General features: G+C 38.8%; 1 protein-coding gene across 2 annotated transcripts in view; it reads left to right on the plus strand.

The window, feature by feature from the left end:
* VAMP7 (vesicle associated membrane protein 7) overlaps positions 1-14,202 on the plus strand; it is a 53,967-nt gene that overhangs the window by 7,219 nt on the left and 32,546 nt on the right. For both annotated transcript variants that reach the window (XM_021079480.1, NM_001243593.1), the window contains 3 exon segments: positions 1,014-1,168; positions 6,691-6,748; positions 8,686-8,823. In XM_021079480.1, the coding sequence (XP_020935139.1) occupies positions 1,023-1,168; positions 6,691-6,748; positions 8,686-8,823 (342 nt within the window). In that variant the 5' untranslated portion in view covers positions 1,014-1,022.

Consider the following 14,202-nt stretch of genomic DNA (forward strand, 5'->3'; position numbering starts at 1 on the left):
TGTAAACATAACTTTTATATGCACTGGGAAACCAAAAAATTTGTGTGACTCGCTTTATTGTGATAGTTGCTTTATTATTATGGTGGTCTAGAACTGAACCTGCAGTATCTCCAAGGTATTACTGAATCTTAAACTCACGCTGTATTCTTTTAGAAATGTTTTGTTTATAATGGATCTTAGCATAACTTATAGGACCATTCCTCTCTTGTGGAAGATTTGGGTTATTTTCACTTCATTTCTGTAATGGATGATGCCTTTATAGTAGAGGCAGTGTACACTATGGGGATAAATTATGGGTTCTAGAACCATACTGCCTGGGTTTAAATCCCAACTTTTACCACCTACTAGCTCTGTAATTCTGGACAAATTATTTAAGTCGTCTATACTTCAGTTTCCTTATTTTAATGTAAATGTCATAGTAGTGTATAATTTCATTGATGTAAAGATTAAATAAGTTAATAATTATAAAGTGCTTAAAATGGCTCCTGGCACATAGTAAGTACTTAAGAAATATGAGCCATTATTAGGGTTAATTAGTGTATTTGTGAATCTAGAGTCTAATTTATGTTGAATTATTTCCCTAGGATAAATTTTCAGGATGGGATTACTTCATTAAAGGATGAAGACATTTTTATGTCCCTTTGCCACCTATAGTCCTTGCTTTTCAGGGGGTGATATCAGTTTGTGCTATACAATTTATAAATCCAGTGTATCAGTTTAATGTGTGTGTGTGTATGAATGTATCACATTACATTACATTGTATATACACACATATATAAAAAATAAATATGTATATATTTGGTTTGTCTCTGTATATGAACGTGGTATTAGTGTGGTTTAGGTTATAAGCTTGTAAAAGACTGTGACTTTAAGTCTGCTGTTTAGTCTGTTATATTTAACATCACAGTGCCTTGGTCAATACTGTCTCCAGGTGGATGTTGGTAAGTGATGGTTTGAAAGATTATGTCGAAGAAATATTCTAAGTCTAGTGTGTCTTTTTTCTTTTTGACAGATTGAAGCCATGGCCATTCTTTTTGCTGTTGTTGCCAGGGGAACCACTATCCTTGCCAAACATGCTTGGTGTGGAGGAAACTTCCTGGAGGTGACAGAGCAGATTCTGGCTAAGATACCTTCTGAAAATAACAAACTAACGTACTCACATGGCAAGTGAGTTCTGCTCTGTGTGGGTAGCGGGTGAAAGAAGTGAATTACATTATTATAATCAGAACAGTAGAAAACTAGAAAAACAAGCTTCTTGGTAGATAATTTGAATAAGCTTGACAGAACAGTAATTTTTATCAGCTTAGAAAACGTCTGGTTCTATTATTTTTTAATTTAACTAGAAATTATTTTATTCTGTCATCAAAGTGATGTTTTAAGGAAAGAAAGGGAAATGTTAAACATAAAAGTGACTTTGCTATAGAGCTCTTGGATATGTAAAACTCAATATAGTTAAGATAAATGATATTTTTTGTTCATTCTTTCGGTAAATATTTACTGAGTTCTTGACTATTGCCAGGCATTTTGCTTGGTGCTGGAGATACCTCATAGAAGTTATAGTTTAATGAAGGAGACAGTCAAATCCATAGATAATCACAGTAGAGGATAGAAGATACTGGATAAGGGGATGGTATTCCAGGTAGAAGGAATAGCTGGTAGAGAAGTATGGAGGCATGAGGTCATAAGGCATATTTAGCAAACTGCAGGTGGTTCTCTGTGACTGGTACCCAACGTGGTAAAATAAAAGCTACAGAGGTTGACAGAAGAGAATTCCTATAGGGCCTCATAGGCCTGATGAGGGATTGTGCTTTACCCTATGGGTATGAAGGCATTGAAGGTTTTCATCTGGGGTGTGACATGGTAGGGTTTTGCTTTAGAAAGATAATATTGTGGCTGGTTGGAGAATGAATTGGAAGGGGCATAGAAAGGAAATCTTAGTAATCATATTAAAATCTTCCTCCTTAGTACTTGCTCCTCAATTCTTTTTTTTTTTTTTTGTTTGTTTCTTTTTTGTTTTTTGTCTTTTTAGGGCTGCACCTGTGGCATATGGAGGTTCCCAGGCTAGGGGTCTAAAAGGAGCTATAGCTGCCAGCCTACGACAGAGCCACAGCAATGCCAGATCCGAGCTTCTGCGCCTGTGACCTACACCACAGCTCATGGCAACACCAGAGCCTTAACCCACTGAGCGAAGCAAGGGATCGAACCCGCAACCTCTTAGTTCCTAGTCGGATTTGTTTCCACTGTGACACGATAGGAACTTCCCTCCTCAATTCTTAAAAACACTTTTGCTACCTCACTCATCCTAATTTTCTTAGATTCTATCTCAGAAGGAGCTCCTTATTGTTTGCCAGGGCTACTCCTTGTATAACTTAGGATCTAGTCTGAGCTACTGTAAGAAAGAGACCCCAAAATACAATGTTAACTTAAATGAGCTAGCCCAGAGATGAATACTTAGGGACTGGTGGGGTGGCTGTGCCATTTCAAATTATTGCCTTCCAACTCTGACCAAAGCAGTTCCTTCAGTTCTTGTTACCACCCTGTTCTTGCCCAGTATTTTTAAAGGCAAAGCCCGGAAGTGGCCTGACATTCTCTTGTTTACTGCATAGTTATATACCAAACCTAGCTGGAATGGAGGCTAGGATTTGTCATTTCTAGCTGTGCAGCCATATGGTCAGCCAAAACTCTGTTACTCTGGAAGGAGTTACAGGATATTAGACATTGTGCAATCTTCCAGTGTACTCCTCTGGGCCACTAAAATATTTGGGTGTACTCTTCTTTACAAACACAGAACACATCTCCTCTCTGTAGGAGGTGGCCCCAAAGATTCATTTGATCACTGTGTCCAGCTCCAAGTCCAGAGAATCTTGGTGGTACACAATTTTTTCCATTACACCCAGAGGTGGCTCCTGTGGCCCATTGATCATAAACTAAAATACAAATCATATGATCTCCCTGTTTCACCAGCCCAACCCAGTAGACAATGGTGGAATAAGAAGAGCATCACAGAGTGGAAGTTGTAAATTCCATTTTAAAAAAGGGAAGAATAAGAAACACATAGAAGTACCTGCTTCCTAGCAATATTCTAACAAAACTACACCACAGCAATTTCAGAGACTCCTATTCTGGTCCAGGAGTGGTTAGTGGTTCTACTTTATTGGAGGAAATTCTTCATCTCTTCTCCTTTTGTTCTTCAGGAGGCTCTTTCTGGTCCATTATCCTCTCTGGCCACCTCCAAAATGAGTGTTGGAGAGTGTTTCATCTGTGAGAACTGTACAGGTTCAGGAAAGCACATGTAATCCTTTTAGAGGCGAGTAGGGCATATACCGTCCACTCACATTTTATCAGGCAGAACTTAGTCACATAGTCCTATCTAGCTACAAGGGAAGGTAGAATATGTAATCCAATGAAAATGTGGTTGTAGTGCAAGGAGACAGTGTTACCCATCTACTGTGTCTTTCTACCTGCAACCTGACCCAGTCCTATGGAGTAAGTCTCTATCTCTGAGTTGTTTTTTTCTTTCTAACCTGCTGCCTTGACTTTTTTCCTATATCATGTTCCATCAGCTAAGTCCAAAATATCTTTTATTACCGTGCATCAAAAGAAAAAGGTCCATTTTACTATATGACAATCATTTCTCCCTCAAATCTGACCTTCCTCTTGCTGTTTCTTTTTCTTTAATAGCATCACCAGTCATTCAGTTGGCTAAAACAGAATCATATTTGACTTCTTCACCAAATCCTTTCCATTCTCCAACAATAGTATTGTGTTCTCCTCTGTCCTCATTTGTCATAGTATTTGTTCAGGTATTCATTATTTCTCATTTCTAACTGATTTTTCTGCTCCTAGTTGCTCCCTCATTAAATCTGTATTTCACATTCCTATGATTACAATTTCTTGCTTAAAACCCATTGCTTTTAGAATAAAGCCCAAACTCGTCCTTCACAATTTTTGTCGATTCCTGACCTATTTATCTTTCTCTCTGTAGAAATCTTTGTCATTCTCTGACTTAATCTTTGTTATTTCAAGCTTTGGTGTGTATGTGTGTGTGTGTGTGTGTGTGTGTGTGTGTGTGTATTATATGTTTTTTATATATATATAAATATATATTATATATGTATTATTTTTTCCTTACATTCTATTCTCTAGCCATGTATATATATATTTCATGCTTTTGCAGCTTGGATTATCCTTTCCCACTTAGTCTCTCTGGTATATTTTTGCTCATTTTACAGGTACCAAATAAAATACTTTCTTAATCATTCTAATCTTTCTAAAAGGGCAGTTTTGGATCATGTCCCTTCTTTCAGCAGGTACTCCTTGCCCTTGGGGTAAAGTTCTTTAACGTGACTTGGAAGATTCTTCAAGATCTGCTCCTGTTCCCTTCTCTGGCCCTCTCTCTCTCATTATCTGAGCCCTCAATTTTGTTTTCTAGCCATACTCATTTATGTGCATTTCTAAGCTGGGTTCTTTCTCTCTTCCTAACCCTCTGCAATAGCTATTGCTTTTTAAAAATCTAAGTTTGTCTTCCTGAGCTTATACGTTTCCTCTTCTAGAAACTCCTGAACTCTAAAACTGGCCCAGGTGCCCCCTTTTTGTGTGTCTCCATGCCATCCTGTGTTTATTGTAGCACTTACATCATTGCGTTATAATTGCTATCTTTATTTATTTATTTTTTTGCCTCTGTCCCCTGACTGTAGGCTCCTCGATGGCAAGGACCATACCTCATTACCTTTTGTGGTTTTTGCACCAGGTTACTCCCAAGTGTGGTTTAAGATAAACACATTTTGTGGGGAAAATGATGACTTCCATTCTTGTACCTGTTGTGTTTGAGTTGTCTATGGTACATCCAGTTGGATATTTCTAGTAGACAGTAGTGTATATAGGCATGGAGCTCAGGAAATAAGTCAGATTTAGATTTGGGAATCATTATAATTGTAGTAGCTGAAAATAGATATTGACAACAAAACATGAGAGTGGATGCTGTACTCCAGAGTGTGTGTGTGAGAAAAGCAGGGGGTTGAGGATGCTGGAAAACATCAACTGAGAGGGGAAGAAACTACCACATAAGCCATGCAAGCCTGGCGTGAAGAAATCTAACAGAGAGAAAACACTTTCTAGAGGAAGGAAGTAGTCAACACTATCAAATATGTTAGAAAGAGCCACTGGATACGGCAGTGTGGAAATCATTGGTGGAATTGATGAACAATTTCAGAGTGTGGAGAAAGACATTTGGCTTGAGTTCCCATACTTTCTTGTAATTAATATCACGCTTTTATGTGAGCATTAATAATACAGTTCAACAAGTACTTTTGTCTATCTGCTTGCCCAGGATAGAAATCTGGGAAGCAAAATTGAGTTATCCCTGTGCATTACTTGCAGTGGCCAATCATCAAGTTGTCTTCTCTTATTTCTTTTCTGTACCTTCTTTTTCATTGCCTATAGTGCTTTAGTTTGTTTCCCTCATTGTTTCTTACCTGTTCTACTTCAGTAGTCTCCAATCTGGTCCTTCTTTTGGTCAGTTCTCCACACTCTAGCCAAACCATCCTTTTATATGGCAAATCTGATCACACTCTCCCAGGCTAAAACCCTTTGATGCTTTTCCATTGTTCTTAGGATAATGCATAGTGGGATTTGGAAGTCTTATACAACCTGGTATTTACTTACCTAAAAAGTTATTTGTGCAAGCAATTTTTTTCCCTTGCATTCTAAGACTCTAGTCATGTGAACTAATTTTTCTTTTTTTCTTTATAGGGCCTCACCTGTGGCATATGGAAGTTCCCAGACTAGGGGTCGAATCTGAGCTGCATCTGCAGCCTACACCACAGCTCACAGCAATGCCAGATCATTAACCCACTGAGCAAGGCCATGGATCGAACCCACATCCTCATGGATACTAGTTGGGTTCTTAACCCACTGAGCCACAATGGGAACTCCTAATTTTACTTTTTAAACCCCTTATATGCTCTTTTATCCCAGAGCCCTTAAGCTTGCATATTGGTCTCTCAATGTGGAACATTCTTCACTTGTTCTTCATTTTGCCATTTCTTACTTATTCTTCAGGACTTAGCTCAGACATCACTTGCTCCAGGATGTCTTCCTGTTACTCTTTGCCATACTCTTTTAGGTGTCTCCTGTATATCTCCAAAGTACCATGTACTGCCTTTAACTCCTCATCATCGTGCTTTCCATGCTGTCCCATAATTCCCTGCACTTTGATCTCTGTGAAGGCAGGGACTGATGGTTTTGCTTATTTGTATCCTCAGCACCTTGCCCAGTAGCTGGCTCAAAGTAGATAAATAAACATTGTTGTTAAATTTTTGGTAGAAAAAGTGTTGTGAGATCTTAGAAGGCAAGGAAGACTGACCCATTTAGGGGTTAATCTTAATTATGTGTTCCTCAGATATGATCTCTTGTTCAAACCTTAAGAGTCCAGTTATTCTTTTGCACGATATTGTTTTAATGGTAATGTGCATAATGCACTGTGTAGTTAGGGTAGAGACCTTGTTTTAGTTTCTTATTTCTGTCCATTTGATTTGAAAGAAACAGGTGTATAGGGGAGAGGGAGAAGAGACAGTATCTATAAACAGCATGATCACATTGGCAGTACTAAAATTTCTTATACATAGAAGATAGAAATAAAAAAGATATTGCTCATAACCACAGTAAGTTTTATATCTTTTATTCTGCAGTTATTTGTTTCATTACATCTGCCAAGACAGGATTGTATATCTTTGTATCACTGATGATGTAAGTAACTGATGAAGACATGTTGCTATTTAACTATGTGAAGTGTTAATAGAGTCAGTTCTTAATTATCTCTGTCTATGATAGGTAAAGGTAATGTGAACTGTCTGTGGCTGGAAATTTTTTCCCATACTTTGCATTTATCATATAGAGCAGCAGATCACAAGAAAAGCTGATATTTGGGCATATGCAGATCAGCTTGGTTTGTAGAGTTTTAGCTTAACCTCTTACAACTTCTATATTTATCCTATTGTGTAGTGAGAGTTGATGTTCATAATTATCCTTTGATATCAAATCCTCTCGAAATTTATTTATCTGAAATAAAATAGATCATTTCACTCCTCCCATCAGTTGTTAGTGAAATTTTTAATGTATGTGGACTTTGGGAAAACAAAATCACAGTGCATTATGATCATCTTTGTAAGCCCATAGTTCACATGAGTAGGTTGTTTTTTGAGTGTTTGTAGGTTCTAGATGCAAAATGCCCAATAATTTAATGTTATAAATGCCCTTTCTCTTCTCTGCAGTTGTAATGTTGGCTTCTTCCTGGACACATTCCTCTCATGGTTGCATGGAGCCACATGTTTATTTATTTGTGTCCAGAAAAGAGGAGTTGTGTCTTCTCAAGTCTCTAATTGTAGGAATAAGAAAACTTCCCAGAAGCATTCTTTACTCTGCCCCCACTTTCATAGTGGACTTCTTTTCATGCCTTACTGGCTAGGACTAGGTTATGTACTTATTTCTCAGTTGACGTGAAATTGGCATGATTGCCATAGGTCAGGGTTCTTACCGTTTATTGTGTCACAGACCCCTTTGGCACTCAAGGGCCCCTCCAAGAATTTTTTTAAATGTATGAAATAAAATACATGGTTATAAACAAAACCAATTATATTGAAATACAGTAATCAAAACATTTAAAATATTGATCTAGTAATTATATGCTTCTTTACAAATTCATTAAATAACAAGATCTAGTCATGGATCTAAATAAAAATAATTTTGAAGTGTCAGTGAGTATAAACAATATTTTGAGAAATGTCTGTAATTGATGGTATATGAAAAAAAACTTCTCTTGGTGACAGAATCACAGGTACTATTTAATACTACTCTGGTTTGTTGCTGTATTCACAATCAAAATTTAAGTTAAAGATTGATGAAGATAATGATGAGATTTTTTTTTCTATCCAAGTACATAGGCCCCTTGAATTTGAACTCTTGAGCCCAGTTTAAGAACCCTTGGCTTAGACTAATCATTTTAGGTGAATTGAGGATGAGTGTCAACCACAGTGATTATCACAGTGATTTTTATTCCCTGGTTTCATTGTATCTTCTAAAATTATTTCAAAAATAAAGCTATATCTGAAATGACTGATGTGAAAGTGCTTGGAATGAGACATAACACTAAATTTGGGAAGGTCAGAGCTGAGTCTGTATTTTTTTGAGATATATATATATATATGTATATTACACACCCATACACACTTTTTGACTGTCTGGGACTAGACAAGAGTATTTACCAGCACTATTAAAAATCAATTTAAATGTTGTATCAATAGTATTATCTTTGTGTTTTAAAGACTTTACTATTATTATGGATTTCTTAAGCATCTTCTTGTGCTGGGCTTTCTAATAGATCCTGTGAAAGATATGGATGGAGTAAAACCCAATTCCTACTCTCAAGAAGCTAACCTAGATACTGTTATCTTAGTTGGCAATAATCAAATTTATTTGGATTAGACTCTGAGCTCTTTCATTTACCAGTTGTTTCCCCACTGGAAAGTTAATTACCTTTTCAGAGTTTTTGTTTCTTTACCTATAAAATGAGGTCGCTTCCTCCTTGTAGAATCATTGTTCTAAATGTTAGCTCTTCTTATGGTTGTTAGTCATCCATATCATCTTTGTTTACTTTTAATGTGGACTTTGTGTTGATGTCTTTTGAGGATTTTGAACGTTCACGAGCCTTTAACTTTCTGAATGAGATAAAGAAGAGGTTCCAGACTACATATGGTTCAAGAGCACAGACGGCACTCCCATATGCCATGAATAGTGAGTTCTCAAGTGTCTTGGCTGCACAACTGGTAAGATCTTTCTCAGGATATAGTGTTTGAGTCATATCTTCCTTATTCCTTTATAAAACGCCATGAATATAGGGGACCCTGATCTGCAATGTATTTTTCTGATTATGTTATTATATGCCAAATAGGAAAACTTCCCTGATTTAAAAAATATATATATGACAAGATGGGACAAATTAAGGATGGAAAGCTAAAAATTGGTGATATTCTCTATAAATGGTGGTCAGAGTATCTCAGGGTTGGGAAGGACATTAAAGATCATATACTTCAACTACTCATTTAATGTATAAATCTACTCAACATGCCAAATGGCCTCTTAACATATACATTAACCTTCTACCCACCCCCATGAGGAAAATTTAATTTTTGAATAGCTCAATTAGTCATTTGAAAGTCTGTTCATCTGTATGAATACTTAATTGTCAGATTAGTGAAGTCGTACATATGTATAGACCTGTGAAATACTACCGTTTTCAAGATACAAAACATCTCCATGACCCTAAAAGATCCCTAGGTCCCTTTGCAGTCATTTCCTTCCTCCACAGTCTGCCTGAGGCAACCACTGCTCTATTTTCTGTCACCATAAATTAGTTTTGTCTTTTCCAGAATTTCCTATAAATGGAATAATATACACTCTTTTGTATCTTGTCTTGCTTAGTGTAAGGTTTTTGATATTCATCGATGTTGTGTAAATTAGTAGTTTCCTTTTTTGCTGAGTAGTAGTGTATGCATATACTACAATTTATCCATTTATCTGCTGCTGGATAACTTTACAGTTTTCAGCTATCACAAAGCTGTTATCAAAATCCATATACAAGTCTTTGTGCAGACATGTTTTTAATTTCTCTTTGATAAATACCTAGGGATGGAATTGCTAGGTCATATGCTGAATGATGGTTTAATTTTATAATTTATCATCAAACTTTTTTCCAAAGTGGTTGTACCATTTACATTCCCACTAGCATTTTCAATGTTTCTGCATCCTTGCCAATACTTGTTATGGTCTGTATTTTTAATTTAATTCATTCTAGTGGATGTGTAATATCTCATTGTGGTCTTGATATGTATTTCCCTAATGATGTTGAGACCTTAAAAAATGCTTACCTTTTATCCATGAAATTATTTGAGTGCAGAGACATAACTTTTTATCTATGATGGTGTTGTGAATGAGAAAAAAAGAGACTTACTGTAACTGAATACTTTCCTTTTAATGTCTCCTGTGAGTGTTCTTTTTAATACCCTTTATGAGTATTACATCTCTAAATATGCGTCCTGTGGGGATGAAGTTCCTTTAAATAGTTATAAATCATTATTATTCAATCAGTTGGTTTGTTTCATATTTCCATTAGGAAACATTCATATATGTCAAACTATGTAAGACATCACCAACAAAATATATACTGATGCACATTTGAAAGTAAGTAAGGTCAGAGAGTTCCTGTTGCGGTGCAGTGGAACTGAATCCAACTAGTATCCGTGAGGATGTAGGTTCAATCCCTGTCGTTGCTCAGTGGATTGGGGATCCGGTGTTGCCAGAGCTGTGGTGTAGGTTGCAGACATGGCTTGGATCCCGAATTGCTGTGGCTGTGGTGTAGGCCGGCAGCTGTAGCTCTGATTCAACCCCCAGCCTGGGAACTTCCATATGCTGCAGGTGCAGCCATAAAATGCAAAAAAAAAAAAAAAAAAAAAAGATAGTAAGATCAGGTTGGTGGCTAAGATGGCGGAGTAGGAAGACCCTAAGCTCACTTGCTCCCATGGGCACAATAAATTACAACTGTTTCCAGAGCAACTATTGCTGAGAAAGACCAGAAGACTAACAGAAAAGATCTTCTACAGCTAAAGATATAAAGAGGGAAGCACAATGAGACCAGTAGGAAGGGTGGAGATGGCAGTATAATCAAGACCCATACCCAAGTGGGCCACCCACCAATGGGAGGGTAATTACAATGGTAGAGGTTCTGCCCAAGGAGTGAGGGTTCTGAGCCCCACCTAAGGCTCCCCAGCCCAGGCGTCCTGCACCAGGAAGACAAACCGCCAAAACATTTGGCTTTGAAGGTGCTTGTTTTGAGGAGAGCCAGAGAGCTGGTAGAAATAGAGAATCTGCTCTTAAAGGGTGATCACAAAGATCTCACGTGCCATGGAACCCAGGGCAGAAGCAGTCATTTGAAAGAAGCCTGGATCAGACTTACCTGCTGATTGATCTTACAGTGTCTCCCAGAGAGGCAGGAGGCTGCTGGAGCTAACCCTGGGGACATAGATTCTGGTGACAGCTATTTGGGGGAGTCCAGTCTACCACAAGGACACTGGTGTTGGCAAGCAACATTTTGGAATCTTCCCTCTAGCATATTGACAGGACCTTGCCCTACCCACCAGCCTGTCCACACCAATACTGGGACACCTTAAACAAAGCAACTGTGGGCACAGACACAGCCCCACTCACCAGCGGGCTGGCTGCCTTAGGAGCCCCTGAGCCTAGAGACACTCCAGGACCTTGCCCTGCCCAACAGAGGGCCCAGGACCTGGCCCTGTACACCAGTGTCCCTGCACTAGGCCTGGAACCCCCAGGCCCTGTGGCCAGAGGCCCTGGGACCTACCTCCATCCAGCTATAGGCCAGCATTAGCCCTAGGACCAGCCTCACCCACCAGTGGGCAGGTACCAGCCCCAGAACCTCTGGGCCCTAGCTCTACTCATGAGTAGGCTGACACATCAACACTGGTACCTCCAGAGTCCTGCAACCAGAGACCCCAGGAGACCTTCTCCCTACCACTGAGCTAGCAGTAGCCACGGCATCTCCTGGGCCTTGGCCCTACTGACTAGCATGCCAGTACCAGTTCTAGATACCCAGGCCCTATGGCCAGAGACCCCCAGGACCCCCTGGGAACTGGCCCTGCCCACCAGTAGACCAACACCAGCTGTGGGACACCTTGCATCCCTCAGCCAGCCACCCCAGGATCTGACCTCACCCACCAGTAGCCAAACACCAGCTTTGAGACACCCCAGACTCTCCAGCCAGCCATGTCAGAAACTAGCTCCACCCACCAGCAGGCCAGTACTAGCTTCAGGACCCCCAGAGACCCTGGAATTCCTTGGGCTCTACAGCCAGCTGCCTAGTGACCCAGCCGTGCCCATCAGCAGCTGGTAGCTTCTGCACAAGGCAGGGTCTGGCAATCAACCAGAGCAGGGACCAGCCATGCCTACCAGGCTGTTCACAGTAGTCAGCCAGCTATAATAGGAGACACCCACACAGCCCATGTATGAGGCATTCCTGGAGCATTTAGCTCTGGTGACCAGAGAAGTACACTGCTGGGGCTCATAGGATGTCTCCTAGAAAAGACCATTCTTTAAGGTTGGGAAATGTAACCAACTTACCAAGTACATAAAAATTAAAAAAGGAAATTCGGCAAAATGAGGAGGCAGAGAAACATGCTCCAAATGAAGGAACAAGATAAATCCCAGAAGAAGAGCTAAGTGAAGTAGAGATAAGCAGTGTACCCAATAAAGAGCTCAAGGTAGTGATCACAAAGGTAATCAAAGAACCCAGTAAATGATTGGATAAACAGAGTGAGAAGTTAGAAATTTTAGCCAAGAGTTAGAAATATAAAAATGACCAAACAGAAGACAGTATTCTTTAGTTATTGAAGAATACAATAACTAAAATAAAAAATACACTAGAAGGAATCAGCAGTGGATTGAATAATACAGAAGAATGGATCAGTGAGCTGGAAGACAAGAAAAGAATGGAAAGAAACAAGGACAGTTTAAGAAACCTCTGAAACAGCATCACATGTACTAACATTTTCATGATATGGGTCCCAGAAGTAGAAGAAAAAGAGAGAGTGGCAGAGAACATATTTGAAAACGTAAGAGCTGAAAACTTTCTTAACCTGGGAAAAGAAAGAGACATCCAGGTCTAGGAAGCACAGAGTCCCAAACTGGATCAACCCAAAGAGGACCACACCAAGACACATTGTAATTAAAATGGTAACAATTAAAGACAGAATATTTAAAGCAGTTAGGGAAAACTAAACTGTTATGTACAGGGCCCACTATCAACTGACTTTTCAGCAGAAACCCTGCAGACCAGAAGGGAGTGGCATGATATATTTAAAGTGATGAAGAAAAAAAAAAACGTATAACCAAGAATCCTCAGCAAAATTTTAATTCGTATTTGATGGAAAAATCAAATGTTTTACACACATGCAAATGCTAAGAGTTCAGGAGTTCCCTGGTGGCTCAGTAGGTTAAGGATCCAGCATTGTCATTGCTGTGGCTCTGGTTGCTCCTGTGGCTCAGGTTCGATCCCTGCTGAAACTTCCAAATACTCCTACCCCAAAAAGCTAAGAGTTCAGCACCGCAAAACCAGCTTTATAGGAAATGATAAAGGGGATTCTCCAAGCAAAAAAGAAAAGGCCACAAGAGGAAGTATGAAAATTATGGAAGGAAAATATGATTGGCAAAGGCAAATATACAGTAAAGGTAGTAAATCAGCCACATATAAAGCTTGTAGGAAGATTAAAAGAAAAAGGAGTAAAACCACCTATGTCAACAATAAGGGATATCCAAAAGAAAAAGATGAAAATACAATATCAAAACACTAAATGTGGGGAGTAAAAATGCAGGGTTGTTAAAATGCATCTGAACTTAGGAGATGAAAAATTTAAGATAAATACATATGTTTATATAAAAATTGCCACATATAAACCTTGCGGTAACCACAAACCAAAAATCTATACTAGATACACATAAAAGGGAAAGGAATCCAAACATGACACTAAAGACACTCATAAAATCACCAGGCAAGAGAACAAACTATCTAGGAATAAAACTACCTAAAGAGGCAAAAGACCTGTACTATGAGAACTACAAGATGCTGATGAAAGAAATCAAAGATGACACAAACAGAAGGAAAGATATACCAAGTTCTTGGATTGGAAGAATCAATATTGTCAAAATTGCTCTACTGCCCAAGGCAATCTACAGATTCAGTGCAATCCCTGTTAAACTACCAATGGCATGATTCACAGAACTAGAGCAAAATTTCTTAAATTTATATGGAAACACAAAAAACCTCCAATAGCCAAAGCACTCTTGAGAAAGAAAACTGGAACTAGAGGAATCAGGCTCTCTGACTTCAGACTATAGTATAAATCTGCAGTTATCAAAACAGTATGGTATTGGCACCAAAACAGAAATATAGATTAATAGAACAGGATAGAAAGCCCAGAGATAAACCCCTGCACCTATGCTCAATTAATCTATGCCAAAAGAGGCAGGAATATACAGTGGGAAAAAAAGAGCCTCTTCAGTAAACGGCATTGGGAACTGGTCAGCTACATGTAAAAGAATCAAATTGGACTACTTTCTCACATCATGCACAAAAA

This window comes from Sus scrofa, chromosome X, assembly GCF_000003025.6.
Source record: "Sus scrofa isolate TJ Tabasco breed Duroc chromosome X, Sscrofa11.1, whole genome shotgun sequence".
NCBI lineage: Eukaryota > Metazoa > Chordata > Mammalia > Artiodactyla > Suidae > Sus > Sus scrofa.